The sequence below is a fragment of the Anser anser genome, assembly GCF_964211835.1.
Source record: "Anser anser genome assembly, chromosome: 8".
In the NCBI taxonomy this organism is placed as follows: Eukaryota; Metazoa; Chordata; class Aves; order Anseriformes; family Anatidae; genus Anser; species Anser anser.
Window position 1 is genome coordinate 26,762,169 of NC_139728.1, and position 27,519 is coordinate 26,789,687.

A 27,519-nucleotide genomic window follows, 5' to 3' on the forward strand; every position below is an offset into this window, starting at 1 on the left:
AAGAAAATTCAGAAAAACTTCACATATCACATCACAATATGGGAAAATGAAATACTTAAAAGGCCTTATTTCCATGATGGCAAAACTATGGAAACATTTATTTTGCAGATATAAATTATGTTGTTAAAAAAAAAAAAAAAGCATGGTAATGCAGTGCTGCTTTCAGGTCTTCATTAGCAGGGAAGGCAGTTAGAAAATGATTTATGTTCCTTTACGCTGACTTCCTGTGCTAATCGTAATGACAGAATCAAAATGACATCACTCCTCAGAAAGCAACTTAGACACGGGTCAGTTTTAATTTAAAATTGTGTAAGCTGAGAAACATGTCCAGAAACAGGAGTGGGGAACATACTTAGAATGAGTGAATGCAAGTAAATTGTTCGAGTGCCTTAGTCGTTGTAGCAGATTAAAGCTTTACACCCAGGTTTCAGCCAAGACAAAGAAAAGCATTAGTTTTCAGTCGTTCCTCATACGGTATTTTTCAGACTTCACTGCAAGAAATACAAATTGAGCTGCAACAGATGGCACTGTCCTTTCAAAGAAAAGGCCTGAGTAAGGGTTTGCTTCTGGAGGCACTGCTCAGTGGACGGCAGGGACGGGTTGGTTCCTGCCGGATGGAAAATTCTCCTCAGACATCTGGGACTTGGGCCAGCCCAGGAGCGTGGGGCAGTCCCGCTCAGGGGACAGGCCTGACCCGGCATTCCCAAAGCAAGCCGGAGCAGCTGAGGAAGAGCCCCACTAACCCACTTCCACGAAGGCCCTGGTCACACCGCCACCACTGGTGGAGTCACAGCCGTGCTTTTTCCTGGCCGCGGCTTGCCCATCCCACCAAGGCCAGGTATGGCAGCGGCCCCAGAAGGACTAAGCCTTTGCCAGAGGAGTCTTTTGGCCACAGGGCTGAATGGAACAGGCATTCACCATATACCCTCTGCTGTCTCTGGAGCTTTAGTTAAACACGGGAAACGTCTCTTGGAGCAGCACTGGACCCTTCAGACCCCAGAGAAACTACCTGGGAGCCACGCTGCTGAAACTTCATAGCTGCAGGGCCTGAGGTGGAGAAGTAAAAACGCCACAGCAGGTTATAATCTATGCCACCTAGCTGGAAAAAATATGGAGCACACACCATTGCAGGAGTACAAAGAATCAAGTAAGATCACTAATCAAACCTAACACCGGTGACTTCCTCTAGCAGCGTACAAGCCGTTCAGGCAGCACACGCCATGCTTTGGCCAGCAGTTTCACACCAGTTTGCACGACTGCTGCTGAGCAGCTGGAACTAAAACTTGTGCAGCAAGGCTATGCTGGACACAGGGCTAAGCACTACCTGGGAGTGTTCAGGAGGTAAATACAGATGAACTGTGAATTAATTGTGACAACGGCATAATCAAATGTAACGTGAGAAGCAAGGGAATGCTGCCAAAAGCTGTCTCAGTGACACAGCGTCACAGTGACGCTCTGTTAAGAGGGGCTTAAATAAATCAACCAGTCAAAGCCAATCCTATCACGAAATAACTCCTTCACCCCAAAGAAGAAAAATAAGGCATATAATGCGGACCAAAGACAGCCCAAATATCTCAAACTAAACTGAAGAAATAAACAAGCATTGTTAAATGGGTTAAGGCAAGGGTATTTTCAAACCTTTCAATATTTAAGAACTGGAAAATAAACTTTTTGTGAAAAAGGGAGCCCCCCATTAGCAAAGGCCAGCAGTGCATAAGGAGGACTAAAGCAGAATTCTAAAACTCAACATAGAAAAAAAAAAGTGTTAGGCTGGAGGTTTTGTTTGTTTGTTTGTAAGTGAATATTAAAAAGAACTCAGAAAAAAAATATAAAATAAAACAAGCTTGGATGGTCCTTACCCAACCAGTGGGTAAAGGCCTGGGGCTATGGGCATGGTAAAAGAGGGGCGCAGAGCTGTGTTGGTGGGGGAATGGGGGGCTGCTGTGCCCTCTTCAGGTCAGAGACAGAAAATGCTTTTCAGAGACTGCAAACGGCTGAGGAGCAGATGCTCGGGGGAAAATACCGAGTTTATTTGCTAAGCAGCAGCTAAACGCAAAGGTCAGCTCCCATGCGGCTGTAGCTGTTCCTCAAACGCCTCGGTGGAGAAGGCGTTTAACAAAACTGATCTGTCCTGCTGCCCAGCTACACGTCGTATCCTCTGCAAATTCTCTCCAACGTGTGTCTGTGGTGGGTGCTGCATGAAGATGGGGCTGCCGTTATCTGCTGGGACCTGCAGGAAAGCCGTGGTACAGCCTCGGCCAGGGCTGCCGGGAGTGCTGGCAAAGCACAAGCACAAATTACAGAACGGTCCCCACCCCGTTCAAACGGCACATGGAGACACTGTCCTTGACACGCCAGAAATGCTATTAGAAGCCTGGAAATGCTTCTATCTGAAAAGAGATTAAAAAGATTGCAGTTGTTTTCTTTGGAAGGGTAATAGCTAAAAGAGATCATGATAGTGACATTTATATGGGTAATGACCACACACACATTTTAAAGAGAAACAAAAGATGTACTGAAAACTCCGAGGCCAGAAACCAGCCAAAAACCACGCTGAATGAGGGAGGAAAATGCTCCTGGTGAGCACGTACTCTGCAACTGCCCGTGTTGGGTTTCCCGTGCCTGCTCTCATAACGCCTTGTGCTGGCTGCTGGGGGATGCGACCCCCGTACGGGCCGGCCCCGTTCTGCCTTGAATGCTGGTTGGCTGGTGCAGTAATTGCACCTTCACATTCTGTGCAGGCATGGTGCACAGCTAACAAAAGTGGTAAATTGAAGTTGTCTGCCTGGGGGATTGCTGAAAATCCCGGCTTCCACTTAACTCTTCCCAAAGTCTAGTTAGATCAACCCTGTGAGAGGAACTTGTCACTACTGTTAGAGCAGTGCTTGTCCCCACTCTCACTCTCTTTCCTATTCTATTTTTGCCTGTGCGTGAGCTCAGCAGTTGTGTTAGGGCTCGTGCCTTGAAAACTTTGGGGTGGCTGGTTGAGAGAGGCGAGAGGGGCACCAGCAGCCACCGGGGAGGCAGCAGGGGCTCGGCGGTGCGCGGGGCCCTGCTCCAGCCGGGTGAGCTGGGCTGCCAGCTCCCCGCTTCCACTCGGCACCGCTGTCACGGTGCTGGAGCTCGGCAAACATAGCTGTCTGCAGGCAGCCAGTATCCTAGGAACTTGCAGCGCAGCAACTTGAGCCGAAACCCCGAGCGCGCCGTGTAACACGACGAGCTCTGCCTCCTCTATGTGAAGAGTTCCCAGCGGTTTGCGCAGGTAACTATAAAATCTGCTCTGCTCAGGCTCTCCCAAGCAGGGAATTTCACGTTTCCCATATGTTGGGGCACAGTTTGTAGCTAGGAAAGAGCTACGCTCAGCAGAAAAATCAGGCTGTATTAGCACAAGTGGCCATCATGGGGATTGTCTCCTTAAAATAGTCATCACAATGCCTACAGCTCAGGCTGGCCCCGAAAATACGATTGTGCGTGTGTGTGTGCACGTGTGCTCTGGCACTCCCAAGGAGAGTTCTTTATCAAGTAACCGTCCCATTGCCAGTGCCCTGTTTTTAATTCTGTCCTGAATATTTGCCTGCTGCTCAGGTTGCTGTGACACTCAGGTTGTTAAAGGATAGGGGGAATCATTCCTGATACACATTAAATATATAATGCATTAGCAGCAGAAAAGAGCTTAAAAGGAGCTGCCTTCTGTATGGAAGAAGAAATGGCAAACTACTTAAAGCTGAAACTCAGCTGGATACATTAAAAATTCCCAGGCAGTAGCACAGGCATATGTTTCAATAACTAATAGCCTGTACATTTCCTGTTAATACTGTACTACAACCACAATTTGCTTTGGTTTGGATATTAATAACAAATATATGCCATATATTTTATTTTAATTGTAACTTGCATAATTCAGTAAGTTTGCAGGTCCTTTTGGGGCCTTTTAACATATATCTGTGCCTACATACAGAACACAAATATAAATATATATTTGTATATATATAAACATCCCTACCTCTCACATACATGCAGAAAAATCCTTCTTTAATTCATTAAATTTGAGGGCTCCTGACTATTCCGAATCGTTCTGTTCAAGAGAATACATCTTTTTCCTATCTCCCTGATGTTGTTGACAAAGCTAAGGATGAACAGTTCTTACAGATTGCTTGCACTGCTGATACAATGTACCCTGTCTTATTAGGATGCCTGATGATGTTTTCATTATCTCAAATAACAAATTAACACACTGCAAAGCTTTTATTACTCCATTATCAGAAACCATATGTCCCTTATGTGAAGAAAAAAGAAAAAAAAAAGAAAAAAAAACACTTTGTTGAATGTAATACATGGAGCAGGTAGGAAAGCTTTTTCACCTGAAGACTTACAGTGGTGCAGTGGAGGAGCCAGCCTCCTCTCCACCCTGCCCAAGATAAAGGAGCAACAGGGCATTCACCACAGGGAGAGGCAGGTCAGTTTAAAACAAAAGGAACATTTTGCTCACACAGCATGCCTTGGCCTGTGGCATTCATAGCCACAGGAAGTCACAGACTCAAACAGTCTAGCTATTTTTTTTTAAAATGGACTGAATAATTTAATGGCCAAAACCAACATTTCCATGCTAGACACGGGGTAATCAAATCTTGTGCTTCAGGATGTAAACTGATCGCCCAAAAAGTCAGAGAGGAATTCTCACTCTTCACTCATCACACAACTTCATATGATTGACCAGGTATTGTGGGTTTTTTCAAATTCCCTTTGAAGCACCATGTGTAGGATGGCGCTGAAGACATAATACTAGTCTTGAGGGACTTATGATTTCAGGTGGAATTGCAAAGCTAATGCGCTCTTCTCCTGAGGATGCATCACTAAGCAATTAAGTAAAAGGACTAATCAGAAAAATTGTGGTTTTGTAATTCTGTCATCCCCACAACTGACAGAACACTATTGGAAGAACTGATCCTAAGTGGATAACATACTTTGATACTATGATACTGCACGCATTTCTGCACCTTGCTAAACACAGTTGTAAAATACCTGGTTCATGGCCCTTCCTAAGGTAAGCTCTTGAAGTCAGATGGGATACTACCCATGAAGAGCCACTACACCACGTGTTGGACACAGACAACGAGCCAGTTCCTCCCCTGTACTGCAAAGCCACTCATACCAGTAGAAACTCACAGAAATCTGGATCTTAACAGAAGGATTTTTTTAAATTAAAAGTCCAGCCACAAAAGATACTACTCTGTCTTCTCTCATTTTATAAAGTGCATACCTTTAAGAATCTCAAACTGAAATCCCAGACTTTTATGTAATTTTTCTTGTGATTGTGTTTTCACGTTACATATTTTTGATTGTAAAAGTTAAGATTAAATTATAAGAAAGACGTATGTGAAGAAACTATCCAGGAATGCCATGAGTTAGCAATGATCTCCACAAGATCTCAATCTCGCCTAAGAGGCTACAAGTGCCGTTATCTTACTTTAGAATCATTTATCCTGCTTCCTGGGTTGGTTTCCACAAGTACGTGGTGGTGCATAAGAATTTGTGCATTTTCACAATTCACACCAGATGTTTTGTTTCAATATTCTTGTAAAATACAGAACCAAAAATAAATACATATTGACACTGATTTTTCTGTCAAGATGGTAATGTACGGTTTCCATATTCATCTATACTACTTGGTTGGAGTTAGAAATAGTTTTATACTTTGCTTTAGCCACTCTGTTCAATAGCTGTTCCTGGACAAATTAACAGAGTAACAAATTGTAAAGCCAGATTTAGAGAAGTTTTAAGAGGAGTTTTTTCATCATCTAGTTAATCATGTCTTGACTGCCAAAAACCACACACAGTACACTTATATGGCAAATATTTAAATTGAAAATTGAAAAATAATGAAAATAAATTCAAACTAAGATTCTTCAATAATAATTGAGAATGAAACCTAACCACAAAAGAGAAATATCTAAGATAGGGATGTTTCCAATATGAAAACTGTCATTTCTTTTTTTTTTCTTTTTTCCTTTTTATGATGTGATGGCTTGATTGGCAGATTCCTAAGCTAGATGAAGAACCTCAACCCATGTCCCATTGAGTTCAGTGGAAACAGGACCAAATCCAGACTGAAAAACATCTGTCCTTTATCTCAAGTAAGTTTTTATATATTTTGGGTTTTAAGACCATACCGTAATACAGTTCTCATGTATACCATATTGACACATAACACAATCTAGACTTTGACAATTATTTTTAACTCACGTTACTATGAAGAAAAGTATATAATAAGCACCAATGTGAGAAGCACAAAGCTAAGAAGCTCCATGATTTAGCGTGACTTGTACAGCATTGCAGTTAGTTGCAAAACCTGAGGTGTTTCCATGAAACCAGGTTCTACCATAAAATCCAGCACGCCAACCCTTTCATTCATAAATTCACTCCCCCTAGCCTCACAGTTACTTATATTATGAGAAAGTCCAATGAAGTTCCAGGACCAGGAGATTATTTTTTTTTTTTAATGAAAAAAAAAAAAAAAGTTAACACTGATTTTCATCTCTTCCCATAATATTAAAAATGATGTGTAAAGCTCTGCTAATCTGGTCTCTGGATAGCGCCCAATCTGTTGCCACGTGTTTCTGTTCTGGGTCTTGCCCTACGGGAATTTCTGTCAGCACATGCTCAGGAAACAGTTATACCGTTCCCTTTTTTTTTCTCTATTTTTTTTAAAGACAGACTCTATCTGAAGTTTGGTGAACCTTTGCACTAATCACTGCCAGGTGCCTCTGGCTAGGTTTCTGGAATGCAAGGAATCTTTTCTTTCTCTCTTTCTTTCTTCCTTTCTTCTCTTCCCCCCTCTCCCTGCTATATTATAAATTGTTCATCGAAGAGCACCTTGCTGGGCATCATTGCATTTTATTATCCTTTTCTATAAACAGCAAGCAAACAAGTTATTGGGCTGTTTGATACTCAGTCTCTGCTCTGTGACTGCAAGATATGACACTGTATTTTTAGTTTTGTTTGCTTGCTCTGGTTGTGGCTGGCTTGAGAGGTGCCTGCTGGTCAGAGCCTTGGACTATTCCTGGCTCTGCTAGTAGGGCAGCGTGTGAAATACCTCCATGTGTAGCACCTTTAAAGCAGGACTAAGGAAATGTCAGCCTCTTCCTAGCTTCTAGTTAAGTACAAACTACTCTTTTTAATTCAGAATACTGCTTTGGATTGCTTTAATCCAGTGCTGCATCTTCACTGAGCAGTGCCAACAAGTGAGTGTACAAGCGCACTCAGAGGGGTTTCATAAGCATCATGGAGAACACTATCCAAAGAAGCTTTTAATATGACTTGAGAGTCTTAGGTCATTTAATTGCTTTAGAATAGTAATACCAATCAACAGTGATATGCAAACAGCTTCTGGATGAAAATTACACAGGAGCCAGAGGAGTCCTCTCTTGGTACACTCAAAGGCCTTCTGCAGGGACCTTCTCTTCAGCTACAGTTACTGAAACACTTGCAATCCGTTCTAACAAATACACACAAGTCTCATAGTTGGGCATAAAACATAACTCACTATTTTGTAACTCATTTCATTACCTACACAAAAGGACTCACATAGACATAAACATAGGCTTTTCTATGTTAAAGTAATATCTTTACAATTGTTCTTACTGGATATGCAATTTCTGCAGAGCAGTTAGATCTTGGTGATCATTATTGGAACTATGCCAAACTAAAATACATTTTATTTTTAAGGGTTCATTCAATAATTTTCCTTGAAAAGAAACTGATGAATCACGACAGTGGAAGGCACTATAACAGAAACTTGAAATCTTATTCTTTCTAACAATCTAGCAGGAAAATGTTACCAAAGTAAACGTAAAAAAATAAAAAAAATCATTTTTAATGTGCTCAAAGAAATATCAAAACAGATTTAGATAAAGAACACTGCCTTAGGTTCAAGTGATTGCCAGGAAGCCAATTACTAAGACATGCAATCAAACACAGATACTGTCTACACTATATTATCTGACACGTACTGCACGCTTGACTGATCTGTCTTATTTTAGTCATTTAAGGTCATTATTCTCTGGCAAGTGTGCAGCAAGATGCTTCCAGGTGTAGGTAGATTCTTCACAGGTAGCTGACACCTGCTTTCCTCAAGTTTACAGCCAAAAAGGCACTACACCAAATAGGGGGAGATGTTAAGATAACGTAACAAGTTGTTGTATCATGACAAATTATTGTGCTTGGTGTATATAGCTTACATCTAACTGCAGAAGTTCTGCTTAGACAACAAAACAAAATGAAAAGGGAACTAAGAAAAAAAAAACAGCTTTACATATGTTAAGCACACAATTTACCTACAGATAAAACCAGTAATGGCTAAGATCATTTACATAATGCAGAAGAGCTGTGGTTGAATCCATTTTAAATGCTTCCTGATTTACTCTGATCAACTCTTTTAAACTCCCTCCTTCTCCTGTGCCTTTCTCTTACTCTAAGCTAGTTTTGCTTACAGTGTCTCTTCTGGGCAGTCACCAAGTTGGGGTCTTATCAATGTTTATGAATGCCTGAAGGGAGGGTGCAACAAGATGGAGCCAGGCTCTCCTCAGTGGTGCCCAGTGCCAGCACAAGGGGCAATGGGCACAAACTGGAACCCAAGAGGTTCTGTCTGACCATCAGGCAGCTCTTCTGTGCTGTGTGGGTGACAGAGCCAGAAGAACTCCTCTTTGAAGATCTTCCAAAAGCTGCCTGGACGTGGGCCTGGGCCCCCTGCTCTGGGTGGCCTTGCTTAAGCAGAGGTTGGACCAGAGGACCCAGAGGTCCCTTCTGACCTCAGCCACTCTGTGACTGTGATCATAGCGCTCCCTTTTTTAGGCTCTCTAATGAATGGCAATCCAGCTCTATTAGAAACATAAATGAAGTACATGTCCACCTATTTCTGCTGATGGCCAAACAATATTTTACCCAATGATCAAACACTAAGTTATTCTTAACTGTGTATCATTGAAGTAAGCCTAAACTAATGCTAATTTTGCTTTATGGGGGAAAAAAACTGTATAAGCCTATCTGGACATGATTATAAATTAATTCTGATCACATTTTCTACAATGAGATAAATGACTTGGGATTTGCAACCAGATGCTTTTAATTACTGATTTTCTTTGTTACATGAACCTCAGCTCCGCACCTGTACATTGTTCTTTCTTTGTACAGATGTACTGATGCCCCTTTTGCGTGCTCAGGTCCATAACACTGAGATAAATTATGATGGGTTCTTGGCTTCCTCCATTGAAAATGTTTTCAGCTGTCAGGGATATCTGTTTCTTGTTATTGGTTTTAGTGCTTTTGAAAGAAAGTCTAAAACACTGACTTGTGTATTCTATTATAAATGAAGAGTATTCTCCAGTGGAATTCACAATGAATGAATGATGCATCTCCCTGGTCCTAAGAACTGTTTTAAAACTGTGTAGGTATTTAGTTCTCCAGAGTACTTCTTGAGAGTAAAAGTTTGTTTCCTACAAAGATTCTACCAATGCAAGATCTGGCTTACACCCTTCTTAATAAGTATAACATGATAGTAATACAAACAAAAACCTAACGCACAGGATTTTATCCTGCGTATTTTTTTCAACCTTAAAAATATCAGGAATTTCAAATCTGGTGTTCCCTTGTTGAGCAAAAAGGGAGGCTCTGTGTACCTTGTTTTACTTGAAGTAGAGGGAAATGAAGGACTAACTTTTAACAGAGATCTCTTTACAGTGAAGTATTTCTGTGGTATTTGAATTAACAGGTGCTAACAAGCAAGCAAACAAAAATTCTGATGTTTAAGCAGCCTGATTAAAATGTCTCTTTTCATTTGATTGCTCTTAAGTCCTGTTTCTTGTGATTTTGTATGGGTAAGTGGCTCTTCAGGGAGGTCTGAAGCATGGTTTGAACTGGTTGCAGTTAGCTGGTGAGAAGCCTGGGCAAAAGAGAGTTCTGTAAACCCTTTACTCTAACCTTGATGACTTAATCCTCGATATTAAAGACTCACCATAATTATAAGACTGGATTCAGAGTTCTCATTAATCATCACCTATGGACATCATAGATGTCTTAATCTCACTAGTTCTTCATTTACTGTTGTGTTTACAGAGCAGAAATGACCTAAATTGCCACAGGAGGATATAAAAAATAGTTTTGCTTTCCTTTCCCTTGGAGACACATCACCTTCTTGGTGAAGTTATTATTTGTCAGTCCCCCCAGCTTCTTTTGAGAACATAAGTGCTGTTTGTTATGAGCAGCACGAGTGACTGAGGGCCTCACAGTCACTTATAGAGGGACTGTGTTCAGATCCTACAAAGTGACCTTGTTCGGTCATTAAGCTGAATTGGTGCAAATCCCTTACTTTGCGCCACCACTTAAACTCATTTAACTTTAGTCAGATCAGTTTCATTTAAACCGATAATTTATCACACTAAACATTTTAAACTGGAACTTAGAGAACTGGTCTACAAATACAACTAAATACATTTTTAGATGACTTAGATAATACCAGCTAAAAAAATAGCAGAGAGAAAGCCAAGTGCAACATCCACCTAAGATTTAATACTAAAAGCTGTGCTTCCATCTTCATACTGCTACAAATCAAAATGGAGTACTTTTGCAATGGACAAAATGAAACCAAATTAGACATTGTACATGGCATATGCTACAAGACATGCTAAAATAACATTTTGCTACCTGAAGTAAAAAATAAATATACATTTAAACTCGGATCATGACAAGCACACTTTCTGGATGCCAAAGTATTTCTCAGTCACACACTTTTAGTTTAATTAATATCAATATAAGTTAAAGTAAATTATTTGGTCTAGCGTATACTTCATACCAGAATTTGAAAAAATATTCTCCGTATTGTATAACGCCAGTATAAATACATTTGGTAATGAAGTCAGATTTTGTTAGAACATTTTCAAGTGAATTAGATAATTTTGTCAAACTATTTAAATGTCCTAGTAAACCATTTGGGAAAATTGACTGCTGCACTTGGTATTGACTTTGGCAAAGGATGGTATGGCATAGGGCTTTTTTTTTTTTATTTTCAAAAAAAAAAGCTTTAAATCAAATTCTGAATCTTCTGTCGAACTTGAGTAGACTATTTGTACTCTGCCTCGTGTAGTTTTTGGCATCTTGCGTATTTGATGACTCAGTAATTAGATTTCTTGATAATAATCATTTAGTTCATTCCACAGACTTATGCAATCCAGTCTTGTCATCGTACTGATTCACAGTATAGAAATTCTTTGCATTTACTTAAACATGAATGCTGAGACAGCTGACAAATGAGGCAAAACATTATATGTGTGCCAGCCAGCTAGAGCAGTTCACATGAAGAAAGGTAGTGTTAGGAGTTTCTTTCCTATTGTGAACCATGTGTATTTTGTATGAGTAATGGCATGCTGCTACGAACTGGTAAAGGGGTGACAGGTCTAGAATTCAGTGGTTCCAGGTATTAGATTATTAAGTGATTTTTCCTAGTTAAATGAATGAATGCTTTACACAAAACTGTGCTAAATGAAATTCAAAGACTGTTAGTTCACACTAAGCTTTCTGTATTTGCAATTAAAATGCCACGGATGGGCTTTATTTCAGCAGTCCTTAATAATGTAAGTATAAACAGTTAAAATACAGAAGGAAGATCTGGAGCTGGGTGTGACAATACTGAATGCGTATTATTTGAGTTTAGAAAATGGTATTTGAGATCCTGAAAAATTCCAAATCATTATGTCATGAAACTAGATAGCCTGTTTTAAAATAACCATTAAAAAATACATTCCCTTCTCTATTTCCTGATGTCTGGTTCATGGATAGAAATCTGTTATAATCCCAGGCTTACATTTTGTCATAGGATATTAACTATGGTGTTTCCACGAAGACTTTGCATTACTTAAGTATGTAAGCACTGACATAATGCATCAGCACTGTCGTCTCCTCTGAGAAAGAATACTAATTCCACTAGAACTGAAAACAGCAGTGACCATTCTGATGTAAGCTTTGGCCTAAGCAAATGATCACAACGTCTGGAGAAAGAGCCGGTGAGAAGCTCAGCTCACTCAGCACAGGGAGTGCTGAAGAGAAGTGTCGTTCTCTGGTGGGGAGACACAAGGGGCAGGATGGAGAATTTATCTGGGAGCTTCCAACTCCTCAAATTGGAAAGTTGACTGCTGCCCTCATTCTGGTCAGATCTTTGATTTCATTTCTTATTAACAGTACCAAGATGTAAAGTGCTTTGGAAACAAATCTACCTCACTGACCACCAGTTAAATCCCTCCTATAGTGTACCTTTAGTCTGTTCCATTCTCAGTTGGTCTTTTGTGCCCTAATGCCCCTAGGAAGCCTATCCTACAACCACGTGAAGGAAGAAACAGCTGAGCACTGCACTGGGGAGCAGAGAGCAAAGAACCCTACTCCCCTGGGCTCAACTTGTCCCATGCTGCAGGGAAAGAATAGCTTGTGGATTACCTTCGTTTTTGGCTCTCATCTCCATTCCTCCTGTTTGCACTCACTGCCTTCTCTGCTACAGAAAACCTCACATTTACCTGGCGCAACCTCCACCTAAATCCTCGTGCCCAGTGCCTCTTGTTGGCCATGTCTCTGCCATGGGCATGAGTCTGTCAACAGGAAATAAAAGGTCAGGAATGTGGGTGGCAGGGCAGGGGGGAGAGGGACTGGGCACAGACATCTTATGCAAGCTTTTCAGTAATTTAGGGACGAAGTCTACTCCTATGATGGGCAGATATGCATTGTATGGTGGGGAGGCACTTGTTACTGGCACGGGTCAGAAGAGGTGGCTGAGGGAGGAACAGGGTATAGAAGCTAAGCTTTCTACAGCATTCATTCCCCAATTCAGAAAAAAAAGGCAGTAGCTTGTTCCTAATTGAATTTCCTCAGTCAGACAGTTCTCCAACTATTCCAGGTGTATTTTCCTTGTTGTGCTCTTTCCATGCACCCCTCTTTCTGTCTGTTGCTTAAAGAGTACAATTAAAACTTCCTGGACTTTCCTTTCCCCATATAAAAGAAGGGATGGGTCAGTCACTGACAAAGAAAAAATCTACATTCACTTGCTGGCTTTGCTGAAGAACCCCAACATATTATTAGGCAAAGGTCTCTTTTCTCTCTGTATCTTAAGTTCCTACCAGAAAAGCAAAATCAGAGTACCCTCCCTGTCCAAAGCACTGGGAAGAAAAAAAAAGTTTGATGTGTGATTTGCATGAGTGCAGGCACCAAGAGTGTAGCAGAAAGATGAGTTGAATTTTGTGGCTTACAGAGATTCTTTGATGTTGAGATGCTTTGAGATCCTTGAACAAATGGTATTATAGGAATATCACATAATGTAGCGATGCAATACAATCTATACTGTAGCAATGCAATCTCTGCAATCATTGTGATAATATCCCCTTCCCTGATTAGGATCTTACTGGTCAATGCTTACAGCTGAAAAATGTATTACCAAAAATCTCAACAGAGAGCAAGGAAGTGAGAAAACTTGCCATTTTGACACAAACTAAGTCTTACAAAGGCAAATACTGCCTTATTCCCGAGTGAGTCATAGTTTGGATTTTATCCTTTGAGAATTTTTTCATCTTAGCTAAGAAAAGTTCTCTGCACTTATCCAAATCTACAAGTCATTGAGAAAGAATTTAAAAAATTAAATGCAATTGCACTCTGTGAAGAAAAAAAAAACCAGTGTATTTTGTGGAAGACAAAGACAGGGCTGTAATGTCAAATTTTTAGTAATATCAAAGCTTGCCCTGCTTTGCACAGTGGATGGATGAGATGAACTTTTGAGGTCCCTTCCAAATTAAATTACTCTATGATTCTAAAACAAACGGAATTGCTTAGTTTGAGTCAGTGTTTTTCATTCAAACAGTATTCATGCAAACCAAGATAAACAATTAATCATTCACTATCATGCCAGACAGAGGCCAAGCATGTTTCACACACATACCCTTCCCTGGCACTTTCCAACGGTGACTGATGGTGATGTGGACTGGAGAGGGTGGAGTCAAGAGGATGGTGTCTTGAAGGGATGTCGTGAGGAGGTGGCAATATACCTGGTGAGGGACCATTATGGTTAGCACTGGGACCACTGTACATGCCTGTGAACAAACAAACATCACTTTGCAACATAAAATAAGGAAAGGAGCATCCAAGTAACCTGACAGTCCCTGACTCCTTCCCTGTCCCCCAGCCTACCCCGATACACACGCGGAGCAGCACACCTCTGCTGGGGCAGTCCTACTGCCAGGGGGTCGCCTACCCAGACACCCGGCGTGATAGTGAATACCCATATTTGCCATGGCACTCGAACTGTATCAAGGCATTTTGACATGTGTGTGTCTCCCCTCCAGCGCTCTCAGATGGTCCTGTGACTGGAGACGTGTACGCACTCCCCCCAGCAGCCCGTGGGACCTGGCAGGACTCTCACCCTGCCTTCTCCGTTCTTCTGAGGGAGCACTTGCAGCGCTCAGCTGCTGGCAGCACGTTGGAGCTCATACTGGCAGCAGAGTGGTACGTGGTACCTTAATTAGACACTCAATTCAGAGTACTGTGTTTGTGTAAGGGGGAGCAGGATCTAGATTTTTTTTCACTGTTCATTTCAATTTTTAATTTGACTTTCAATTTGTATAGTACTGGACATCCCAGACCACTAAAAAATATCACATATTGATACGAATGAAACCTCAATAAATTAAATGCAAAGAGGAATGAGAAGAAATTTTCAATGAGACAACGAAATCAACAAGTTTAGTAGTACATAGATTATTATTTCCAGTTTTTAGGACTCTGGCTACTCTTCTGTGCCATAGCAGTCAGGCACCAATAGCCAAATGCCTATCATGTCTTCAAGCACGTGCTTCGTTGAGGAAGCTTTGACAGCTGGATTAAGATCCTGGGATAACGGATTTTTTTTCTTACAATGTCCCTTCTAAAGAGTAAGCCATGTACTAAGCCAAATCTAGGCTATCTCGGGGTCAGGCCCCTGACTCCAGCTCTTGGCACAAAGGCTGCCCCGAGGGCGGGCTCTGTAAGGAGGGAAACTGCAGAACTGCTTGCTGCCTGGTGTTCTAGATGCTGTTTGCTCATGCCACCCTATGGCAGGGGGAAAAAAGGCCTGGCTCCTCTAAGTGCAGTTCTTGGAAAAACCTGGTCTTCTTTTCTCTGCTTCCCTGCCTGTCTCCCCCCTTCTGCGTTTACCTACAATACATCTCCCAGAGTTTTGGCCCACCAGGGCATGTACACAGACATGGACTAGGGCAGCCACTGACATTGTACTGTGAAAGTTGTGGGGGGCAGATGAGGTTTTCCAGCTCCCACACTGCCCAGCTACAACCCAGCAGTCCCCATGCATCCTCTGAGGGCTAGGTTCTTTGCCTTCTTTCCTTCTGCAGCGTTCACCTTTCCTCCCCTGCTCAGTGTGCGAGAGTTACACACCAAGGAAAAGGGAGCTGTGTGTCAGCCGTGCTTTGCCGTGTCCCGCACCACTGGAAGGGTTCGGGATGGCACTCATCCCAGCACCTCTCAGGGACATGTAACGGGCAGAAAGCAACAGGAAAAGCTGAGGCCGGGCGGAATGTGTGACAGCCCTCCGGCTGGGTAAGCAACGGCTGAACGTCAGCATCTGTTTCTTTGTGACTTAAGAGTTAGAACCACTAGGGCACGATTCCAGCCACCTTTGTCAGGGACTTCAGATGAGTCAAAAACCTCTCATGAACAATGAGTCCTCGGCTGTTGACAGATCTAAAAGAATGAAAATGAACCACATCATCTCTGTCTCCCACTAGACAGAACATTTGTCAACCAGCCAGTGAAAACAACTTGCTTTCTGCACCGAAAGCCAGACAGAAGGGGTTTTAAGAAGTCAGATGTTCCCAGGTGATGCGAGGATTTATTTGTCAAAGCCTCTTCTGATAACAGTAAGTCAGTAGCTAGGATGCTACATTTTGAGAACACTGTTATTCTGCTGGTGACTTCAGTCCATTTTATACTATAATCGATTCCACTTGCCACAGACCCTTCTTGTTCACACATTCGTTCTCAGGCTTGGCAGACGAGCCAAACACCCATTTGACTTTGATTGTGCTGTGTCATTTCACACTTGAGCTGTATTTCCACACGCAGCTCAGGTATACTGGCAGCACAGCCTGGAGGAAACTGCTGAATCTAAGAAGGGAGATTTGTGCTCTCTATCAGACTTAGATAGCCTTAATGGCCCCTTGGTGATAGCTCACCCAAAAAGTAAAAAAACTCACAGAAGAGAGTTCTAATAGCGTAGCAGCCAGTAAACACATTCATTTTTTTTGTCTTACAATCCCACCCCTGAACAGTTCATGAATGTTTCAGAGGTCTCCTCTGGGCTCTTCCTTACTGCCCCAGCTGCCAAGGATGGTTTCAATTCTTTGTTTGAGGTGGATGAAGAAGACAGAGTACCAGAGTACCTGATTCTCAGCTACTGCTCAGGTATTACTTTTACAAGAACAAGAAAATCACAGTCAGCACGCCCCTCTAGAGAGGCAAGAAAACATTAATAAGAACACCCCACACATCCTTATGTCCAAGAGCTGTGTCCTGCACGATCCCATGCACTCAAACCCACCCCATTAGAAAAGAAAATGAAACCAGAATTGCTGCCACTATCAGTTTCTGAGAGTTTTTTTTTCACACTTTGCCAGGACCAGTACGCAGAGGAATTTACCCAGCTGTGGAACAACTTGGGCAGACACCCACTGCCCACACCAGCCTTGGAGCTCCTCTCCCATTTAAAGCAGGGCTTCTTCCATCTATCCCGAGTTCATCCGTGTTTTCACTTACTGATTACACCTTCTCTGGAAAAGTCCCCTGCTTGGAGCATGTGTGCTGAGGTTTGTGGGGTTAGTTCACCAGTGAGCTTTCCTTTTCCTACATCTTTATTCACCACAACGCCTTCGCTCCTGCTGGGTTGGACACGTGGCATCTCTTGTCCTCACGTCCCCCCGGCCCTCCTGCCACACCGCAGCGTGTGCTGCCTCACCCCAGACGCCGCTGGCTGCCCTCGCACTGACAGCCCGGCCCCGCAGCACCGCTAGATCGGCAGCCCACCGCAACCTCAGCCGAAGCACGTCGGGATAAAGCCAGCTGTCCCCATCTCCTCCGTGACGCTTTGACAAATGTGGCGCTACACGTGCGCTGGCGGCTGCCAAGCAGCATGTGGTCCAGCTGAGCCCTGCCTGCCGCTCCCGCGGGGGGAACGCTCATTTTGGGTGCCACTCTCTGGTATCCAGCTGCCAGGATTCATGAAACTCATCAGAACGCAATTATCTCTGGGGCGTTTGTCAAATGTGGTTGAGCTTGGCTAACGGATTAAAAAAAAAAATACTGTGGGGAAGGGGACTGACACACATGTGGACAGCGGTGAGCAGAACGATTACGTAAGTCTCGCTTCCGAAGGAAATGAGACTAGGCCCAGAGCCCCGATGTGCACAACGCTGGGCCAGGGAGAGGAAAAAGGGAGCTGCGAGGCTGCTCTGGCACCAGACACGGCGCCGTGCGCTCCTGAGCCTGGTGATGAAGCTCTGAGAATGCACAGCCTTCTGCTTGGAGCGGGCCATGTCCGCCCCTTAAGCTTCTGGCTAGTGAGAAAGCCAAAAGACGAGCCAACGTAGGCCAAGCATCGCCCCTATTGTTCGCTCACTTTGCTTGCTGAGGGTGTCTGCCTGTAATTAGGAGTACTTCCAAGGCCATGTGGCACAAGCAATGGAAGATGGGGTTTACTATGAGATTCCATGTGAGTCTGCAGTGAGACATTATTCACTTCTGTTGAGTCACTAAGGGCCAAATTGAACTTATTTTAAATTAAGTTCAAAACAAGGGCACTCCGACAGAATATTAACTGTACTTCCTTCAGAGGGACAGACCCTTCTCTGCCCATGGGCGCTGTGCTGGGCGTACCACGCTAGGCACTACACAGGCCATGAGCCATTTAGTCTGCTACTGGAACTCATTTTGGTTGTCAAGTTTCAGTGTGTGTATTTCCAAAATTAAAACACTCAAAATTTGGAGCTGCTGCTGTCACTCTGATCCCATGACTGGGTGTGAAGCCCAGCAACAACAATGCTTTTAGAAGGAAATAATGGCAGTGGCAGTTTATCAGAAAAGAATGAGAGTGAACTGCCTTGTTCAGAGAAGCAAGAGGTACCTGCTGACACGATGGTGGGTAAGTCCTTCCCACTGCCAATCCCTAACAGTAAGGAAGAGTCTTTTGACGTCAGAGAAATGCTGCATTTCCTTTGCTGCAGGCACTCCCTTTGCCTGAGAAACCAGGTGCCTCTACAATGAAAGAAGTCAAGGAGGAAGAGCAGTTGCTATTCCAGCCTCACTCAGTATCATTTTCAATAGTTCCAAAAATTTCTCTTCTTTTCCAGCTTCTTTTCTCTTTTTTTCAGCAGGGAGCTATGATATTCTTAGTACCTGAAGTCACATGGAAGCCTTTGGAGCTGTTATAAATGACTGCTCCTGCAAGCGCAACCCAGTCCAGGACTGTGCATCTTGGGCCTCTTCATGCATTGACCACCTCAGCTTGTAAATATAAGTCGTCAATCAATAATTTAAATGGCTTGGCCTTTAACCTTAACATCTGTTGCCAAAATAGTACTCTAAGCATCTGTGACTAGCAGCATTTTTTTTCAGCTTTACACCAGGAGAGACCAGAAAAAAATAACAAAACGGGCATGCCCAGAGAAGATGTCTGCATGGGATTACCTGAATGGAGATAACTTCCTTTGCAGGGAGAGTGAGAGAAACTCTTGGGCACTGCTAGACTTGCACGTGAGCAGCCATGAAGCAACTTACAAGGAAGGTAAAAGAAGATCTAAGCAAACAATGGGCTCCTCTGACTGCAAAATATTCTTTTCCTCACTGTCTTACCCAGCCCTAAGCACAAACCTGCTTTGAAGTTTGACACAAGGGACGGGAGTTTTTTACATATTTCATTTTTCTATGATTGGCTTTCATCCCTGACATATTTAAAATGTGCTTTAACTTGGAGAAAGACAAAACTGAAACTCTCCAGGAATCCAAGTGATCCCTAAAGCCCAGAGCTCTGCACATTAATAATGTGGTTTCTTTGGAGAAAAAAAAAAAAAAAAAAGAAAAGCTCAAACCATGAACACTTTCATATTTTCAAGTGGCATTAAGAGACCATCATATACAGTATTCATCCATACATATCCTATATACAGTATTACAGCTGCTTTGTCCAGAAATATTACCTCTGCTTATGTGAAAGAGCATGCAAACTATAGGTGGCAGCAGGAATGTCCTTATGCTTTAAATCTGTAAGGATCAGCACTTTAGCTTATTTGCTGTAAATAATGATAGAGGAACAGTTTTGCCTATGGAATTACACCACACATAATATGAAGTAACCTCTGTTTCACTGTAAAATAGTGATTTATTTTCCCTGACACTTTTTCATACTGTGCATGTGACGGGGTCTCTTATAGGGTGACCTGATGGAAGTATCAGGAAAGATTTACTGTTTTTTACAACATCCCTGTGACAGATTGATACAATCAGCAAAGAAATTATTGGAGAAAGCCAGTATTATTGATAGACTAAACCTTTAATTTCAGAAGAGGTTCTCAGAACTAACACTGTGAGGTCAGGGCTGGTCCATTTATCTGTGAGCAGTAACTTTTTTCTTGTTTTATTGTGGCCACCTGAAATCTGAGGCTATTCCTGAGGTTATTAACTGCACCCCAATCCTCAGGGCAATGTCACTGGGCTTTCCCGTCCTGCCTGGAAGGGAGAGGCTGGACTGCCAAGGGTGGAGAGCAGAGGCCATGTGTTGCCCTCACACACCTCAGGAGTGCAGATGACAAAGCCAGAGAATTGAAGTAATCCCCCCAAGTCCCTCCAGCTTCTTGCCACTTTTTGAGGAGCCACATATAAACCGGGACTGCAGACTCCCCCGCTGCTGGAATGATGGGTCATTTCCCTTCCTACTCCGTCCTGCTCACCAGGTACATTCCAATGTTTTAGTACAACTTAAACTAGAAAGGGGAATAGGAGGTGTCAAACAGGATGATTTTGTTGCTGCTGTTTTTAACATTTAGTGTGAGGAAAAAAGGATGAAATTCTTGCCTAGGTAATTGTAGTTATTTAGTACTTTGCTCTTACAAAGCAAAAGAGCACCAGCTCATCCCTTGGTGCAGGTGAACGAGCATCTGGCATTCTTGTTTTCTAATCCCAGTTTACCTTTGGTTTTCTCTAAGTCTCAAGAGGAACAAGCTAGGGTTTATCTGGAAAGCCTGAACTGAGCTACTAAATCAATTTAAAACAGATTCATTTGGCCCTAAGCTAAAATGTTTTATGAATGATCTTAGCAAAGAACTCACAAAATTATTTCACTTTATTTGTTGTTTTTTTTTCTAACCTCTTCCATAGTGGCAAATCAGACGCACAATATTTTCTGTTATTATATTCACATTAGCATGATACTTATTAGAAATATTCTTACCTGTAATTAAATCATGATGACCTACAGATCGACCACATTTCCCATCCAAAATGTGTTGTGAAGATGTGTGGAGCTGTTGTATAGCTAAGCATTCACTTAGTACATCCTGTTCGATATCAGTACATGAATTTAGCTACAAGAGGAAGATAAAACAAACATTTTATTTCAAAGTAAACCAAATGACTTCTAATTAATTTCATGTCTCTTTGCTTAAAGATTATGTACACAAGGAAGGAGCAAAATCACATTCTTAGCAACTTGGTGTGATTTAGGATATATCTATTACTTGGCATTTCTTATTAGAGATAATTTGGGTTTTCTTAAGCACACAAGTTAAGTGTGCTAATCTTAAATCAAGAGTAGTTTGTTCCAGAAAATAATGTACCCTGGGTTTCTTCAAACCTTCCACAGTAGTTTAACTGCACATTTTCAGGCTTTCTGTAGTTTCTTGGGTTCTGTGGCAAAAGGATTGCATGACGTTCTTACTGTAACACTTGGAAAGACATTTGATAGGGAAAGAAAAGTGTTTGTGCTTATCAGATTAGAACTGGTGGAATAATGTGCTGTCAGTAATGTGTACGAGGTATCACCAATATGTCAGCTGTTCTCCAAGTAAATTAAAGCTCTGGCAAAAGTGTCTGAAGCAAACTCTTGAAAACCACAATGTCGATCATATTAAAAACAGCAGGAGAGGAGAATTAAGAAAGAAAAGCATTTCTAATTCTCTTTCAAACATGCTGACGTTGCCAAGCTTTTGTCATAATATAGAGCTCACATTACACACACAGCCATCATATTCTATAGCCATTAATAAATAGTTATTGTCTCTCTGTTTACAGTTTTGCATACCAATCTCCCCTGGGTTTGGTTATTCTAAATAAAAGATCCAGGCAAACCTATTCAGAATTCTGCTATACAGCCATTTGTTTGATCACGATAAACATCTAACATTTGGATCACAAAGTGCATCTGCAGCCAATTAAACTTAAACTACTACTAAATTAACAGCTAACTTTCTCATATTTTGTGCTTGTAAAGCTGTTCAGAACAACCAAATATTACCGCTGCAGTCATCTAAGCCATGTTCGTAATATTCAGGGTTCCTTTGATGTAAGTCTCAGCACAGGGCATTTTCTTTTGTATCAGAGATGGCAGATTTTGGTAGCATATCTCAACTGACAGATGCAGGCAGAGCATTTTTATTTCTTGGCTAAATCATTGCCACTCAGAACTCCTAGGAAGCTGATGCCAACAGGAAACTGCCTTTCCAGAGCTGTAACCAAAATTGAGCAAGTGAGTGTGAACAGTGTTTTCCCTTTTTATCCTGTGTCTGAAGTCCAAAGTAGACTGTCACTGTTTCAGTAACAATGAGATTTACTTAGTTGTGAAAGGGTGGTGTGTGTGTGTTTTTTTTTCCTGTAATATGCTTAAGTGAAATATTTATTATTTCTTTATGAATCAGACTCAGTTTGGTCCCTGTTAAGAGAGCCTGATCAAAATACTCTTCCAATCTACTGCTTTCTCAGATGCCTTTTAGGTTAAAGGAAAAAAGACACAGGATCAAGTATTCATAAAGTTATCATGGGCAAATGAGACAGGAAATCCGAAGATGATTTCTAACCTCTGGAGGAGAGCAAATTCAGATTTGGTCTACGAAATAAGGTGTAGGAAGCAAGGAATTGACATTATTTTAAGATAGACTTGATAAGTCTACGGGAGGGTATGTATATACATGCAAAAAAACTCCTCAAGCTAGGAGATTACGAGATATGAAACCCTGGATATTTGATGTCCTGGTAAGTCCAAGTAGCTTGAGTTTGCAATGAGTGTGCAGAGCATTTGCCCTGCTGTATTCGTTCTATGCTTAAGGCCTCCTGCTGCTTATCCAGGAAGTACTTTTTGTCCCTTAATGCAAAGTTTAGATTTAGGTCTTTTCCCCACCTTCCTCTGCAGAACTGGCAATTGGCCTCATCAGGTGTTGGGGTGTAATAATGGGGACTGCTCCTTTGTCCAGACGTAAAGGGTGCTAATGAGTTCCTGTATTCAGCCCTGTAGTTAGAGCTGAACAAACGATACCCATATCTGCTATTAGGAAAGAATTCCCTCCTTCCTTTCCCCAAGAAGTATGTCAGCAACCACTGGAAGGAAAGAGGTGGGCAGTTCTCTCCCTCAGAATACAGAGCATGGTTGCTTTCTGGGGTCATCTGAGAAATTCATATAACAAAATCTTCCTGTTGCAAAGATCTTGCTATTGCAAAAGATTTTGACACTACTAGTCTACCTCTTTCTGTGGCCAATTACGGTTACAGCTTTTTGTCTCTTACCCTCAGTAAGACCTAAAGGTTGCTTTACGGTATTGTTGAGAAGTGCTTTGTGACCTCTGGTGTGGGAGGCATGTGCACAGCACACTCTGAGGAACCTTCCAAGGCGAGAGCTGTAGTGAAACCACATTACCCTATAAAACAAAGCTGGGCTGCAATCCTGGGCAGTCCTTTCCAGCCCTGCCCACCGACATAAAAGTTCTGACTGGATCTGAGGACACCGCTGCTGCTTGTTGGAACTAATTGTCATTGCTTGCTAAGCCGTGTATTCTCTGCCACTCCTGGGCCGCAAATATGCTCATGGTCTGTTCTGTCACAGCCCGCCTCTGTGGGGTCCCAATCATCTGTTTACAAACTGCGTGTACAAATGCGTAATAAACAAGTCTCTGATCCTGGGCTGGAGCCCATAAGCCTTCCCGTTCAATAATGAGTTCAGGATTCAGCCCATAGAAACCAAAATGCTTATTTGAATCTAACACTAGTGAAACACAACTAGCAGTCTGGGTTTGGAATGATTTATAAATGTGTTTAAAATACAGATGTGGTGGGAGAAGAGTGTGGGGGTTCATTCTGATCGATTACAAGCACGCCTTTTCTGACGTTTCCATAGTATGCTGGCTTAGTTTCACTTGAATTCAAGATAATCTGCTAGCATGTATTTACTAGCTGTTTGCAGAGACTCAATGCGTGAACATTTTATGCGAATGACAGCAAAATTTGGGCTTGTGAACAGGAAAGAAATGGTTGGGCAGAAAGAGTGGGACAAACTGAAACTACCAGGTGGTGGCCTTGGAAGTGCAAAACTATAAAGTGAACTGATTAGCAATAACGATTAAAATCCAACAGGGAAATGAGCACAATTTGAGTTTTCTTGCAGCAGTATCACAGAGGAACCCTGATTCGAAAATATATAAACTAAAGTTAAGTTAAAAAACTGTGGAGACCTGGAGATGTGTCACTTCTTGCCTGGTGAGTCTTACCTTCTTACGCACCTGTTGTTCTTTGGCTGAATGAGCTTTCACGTGCTTGCGCAGCGAGCTGGGGTCGGTGTAGCGTTTGGAGCAGCCAGGAATCTGACAGGCGTACGGTTTCTGTAAGTGTGAGGGAAGGGAAAAGATTTCATATTCCTGTGCATCTCTGCAATTGGCACACAGAGCCCTGAAGGACAGCCATTTCTATGCAACATGGCTTTAAGCCTGAGCTGCTTGCTCTGCTTGCCGTTTCCAGATCTACAAACTCGTCTGTGTACAAACGCCTGACACAGCGCAAACAGAAGAACAGCACCGATGGCTCTGACTTTGCGCTCCAGGCAAGTGCTGAGAGCATTTGACACATCTGTAATCCTGCACACTGGATATATTACTGAGCTGAATTAAATGCTAATGAGATGTAATTGGATGGGCTTTGAGAGCATTAAGTCTTCTAGCCTTAACAGTAGACTAAATGATCACGAGAACACCCAACAAAATTATAAATATAGAAGCTCTGGTTTCTAATTCTGGTTTACACAGTTTTTACAACAACTATGTTCCACATGCAGCAGAGTAAAACTTGTGGAATAGCACACATTTGGTTTCTTTCATACCCTTTTCCTGTTTTGAACAACGTCAATGTCTTTCTTTTTATAACTCCTAAGCAAACAACCTGCATCAAACATTAACATCTGAGCAAATCAATACAGAAAGAAAAATCCACTATTGTTGACTTTGTTGGGAAGACCTTTCCAGCTGACTTTGGTATGCGTCAGAGCTCGCCGAAACGTGGCACAATATGAGCACTTTCCTGGGAAAGCCATCTGAGCCTGGGCAAGCAGTTCCAGTGTGCTCTTCTCCTATGAAAATAAGTAAACGTAAAAGGGCACTCCAATTTAGCTGCTGATTCTGGAGTCCCAATAATGGAAAGCCTCACCAGGTTCTCCTCTCAGTTATGCCTACTTCCAGTAACGAAACACTATCTCTGTGCCACAGTACAGCAGCCAAGTGAATGTGCAATTACCAAGCTGAACAAAGGGACTCTGGCACTTGTTGTTAAGTAACCATTGACTTAAGTGGTAGCAAAGGAGTGCTGTGTGTCAAAGCTCACAGAGTTTCAAAGCTGAACATTCCATTTTGCTTTGTTTTCTTGCCTCATCTGTCAACATTATCTTGGCCTTCTCACTTGTACCAGTAAGTCTTTTTGGTGCTTTCCCAATGCCAGAAAACTGGTTTGTCATGACCCCAGTGTCACATTCTTTATTCCCCTTGATTTCAGATAGAGGATGCACAAAAAGAAAGAAAAAAAAAAAAGTTTTGGGAGAAGTGACTGTGAGGTCCTTTACACTGGTTGTTTTACTCGTGAAGGAGTGATGACATGCCCTTTCCACCACAAGGACAGATACGTTCCCTTTGTTCTGCTTCTGCCTAGGAGAAAGATCTACTTCCAGATGATTTAGGAGAGATCTGATCAAACTAGCATACACAGTAAGTCTCTGAAATTATTTACAGATTCTCCTCCTGGAGTAGATAAATGATGGAATGACCTACATTAAGAAGCTTTAAAACCAATTCCAAATGCACTCAATAAGGAATAAGTAGTCTGTATAAACCCCTTTTCTTTGTAAGTACCTCAAGAGGATAAGTACTGCTGCTCTGCCCAGCCAGCAGGAAATTTCTTAAGGAATAATAGAATCATTCACCAAATTATGGCCTTACAGGCTAACACAGCACGTACCCAGAAAGTTACAGGGCAAAGCAGATTTATTGAGAGTGTCTGGAACACACAGAGAACTGACACCTGAGGAAAGACTACGGAAAACTTCAACAAATCCCTCAGCAGAACAAAGAGCAGAGTATTTTTCAAATAATCAGTATAATTTGAATTATTGATAGAATCATTTGATTTAGTGATATGGACACTAGATGAAAGTCTGACTGTTTGCTTTGGCTATTTGCTTTGATGTTATGGACAATTATTTTGCCCACTGAGCTAACACAGTGTGCAGTCTTTACAGTAGCACCATCCTGTAGCCCCATTATTTTTCACATTCATACAATACACCAAGTCCAATCACAGGACTTCAAAATTAATGCAAATAAGTGGAAGTCATTTAGTATAGTGTAGGGTTACAGAAGCAGTTTTGAAGAACCTGAAACAGAATAGCATGGATGATATTTTTAGTCATTTAAGAAAGTTAGTAGAAAATGATTACTGTACCTTTTTGCTGATTTATGAGATTTCAGACAATTAAGACAGAGATACAGGAAGAAGAAAAGAAAATAGAAAGTTAAGAGATTTGTCTTCAATAATGCACAGATCAACAAATATAAATATTTTTGCTCATTTTGTTAACTCATTGAATTATCTTTCAAAACTAATAAATGGCATTCCCTTTGTGAGTCTGGCTAATAAAAAATATATCCATTAGATTCAAGCAGTTACATTTCAAAACCATGCACCCAATTTAGTATATCCAGTTTCAAAAGAGACGCATTTTAGAACTAATTACAAATTCAAATATCTCAGGTTGACTTTCAAATAAATAAAACATTGTTATTGTAAGTGTGCTTTGGTTTGGAAAATGTGACTGACTCGCTTCTCTTACTTGTTTGTTTTTGCAAGGCATAATGTACATTAGACATTCCTTAATGCTGCACTGTCTGAAATGTGTAACTGCTTAAAAAGTAAATATCAATTAAACTCAAAAGTTCTGCCCCATAAACACTTGGCCAAACATTAAACCGTATATTCATTTCTTTGAAAAAGACAAAGGAACAACTTGGGCTGTTATTCTTTAAAAGCTTTATGCTGGGGACTTAACTCGTCTACAGAGTTGCCTACTTACTTTTTTTCCCCATAATATGGTGATTTTATTTTATCAGAGCCTAAGACACCAGACAGGTCCCCATCTTCTCTGCATGACAAGTGAGAAGACTCATAGAGCTGAGCCAGAACTACCAACTGTATATAAAGGTGAATTTGTTTCTTACAGTTCATTCTGGTGGTGGTACTTAGCTTATACCACAGCTGTATCTTTACCTTTCCAAAATTATGTTCAAAACTGAGAGGCATTTACCTTCCATTAGATGTCTGAGCTGCTTTTGCATTCATTCAGAACAGACTTTAATGAAGCAACACAGGATAGGAAGCGAGACAATGACATACATTGAGTACAGCAGCGATGACTCGGCTTTCACTCATACTATACCTTATTGTACTGGTGCCTCCTCTTACTGGAATCAGAACAATGGGAGAGTTTGCTGAGTAACTTATTCCTGTGCACATTATTCCTCAGCATGAATAAGACAGCTGAATTTGCCTTTCTGAGATCAAGCCATTTTTTATTTCTCAAAGCACACTGAATTAAAAACGGAAGTACAGTTGCTTATAGCTGAGTTTTCTGAGATGCTCCTCATGAAAAGGAAAAGTCACCCTTCAGTTTCAGGACAGATTGTGTACAAGGACTATTGGAAAACTCAGTGCAACTCCCGGTATGAAATCGTGCTTACGGTATCCAGGTGTGTTCGCTGATGCTTTGCCCGGTCGCTGGAGTTGCTGAAAGCTTTCTGGCAGCCTGGGTGCTGACACAGGTACGGCTTCTCCCCAGTGTGACTCCGGAGGTGAATCTTAAGGTTCTCAAGCCTAGAAAATGCCTTGTTGCACCCTTCAAACTGAAAAAAGTCATAAAAAATCGTTGTAAAGCGCTAT

General features: G+C 41.8%; 1 protein-coding gene and 1 long non-coding RNA gene across 11 annotated transcripts in view; one reads left to right on the forward strand and one right to left on the reverse strand.

Moving 5' to 3' along the window:
- The window catches only part of GLIS1 (GLIS family zinc finger 1), a 192,635-nt gene that overhangs the window by 11,837 nt on the left and 153,279 nt on the right, over nucleotides 1-27,519 (reverse strand). For 8 of the 10 annotated variants that reach the window (XM_083846621.1, XM_083846626.1, XM_083846622.1 and 5 more), the window contains 4 exons: nucleotides 27,321-27,482; nucleotides 23,817-23,927; nucleotides 20,516-20,648; nucleotides 13,967-14,117 (listed from right to left, as the gene is read on the reverse strand). In XM_083846621.1, coding sequence (XP_083702747.1) covers nucleotides 13,967-14,117; nucleotides 20,516-20,648; nucleotides 23,817-23,927; nucleotides 27,321-27,482 — 557 coding nt within the window. The remainder of the gene's footprint in view (nucleotides 1-13,966; nucleotides 14,118-20,515; nucleotides 20,649-23,816; nucleotides 23,928-27,320; nucleotides 27,483-27,519) is intronic. The other 2 variants (XM_083846624.1, XM_083846623.1) reach the window with 2 other exon arrangements.
- On the forward strand, nucleotides 4-27,313 carry LOC310903406. Its single transcript, XR_014587511.1, has 3 exons — nucleotides 4-3,262; nucleotides 6,038-6,134; nucleotides 25,087-27,313. It is a non-coding gene; the product is annotated as an uncharacterized lncRNA (long non-coding RNA).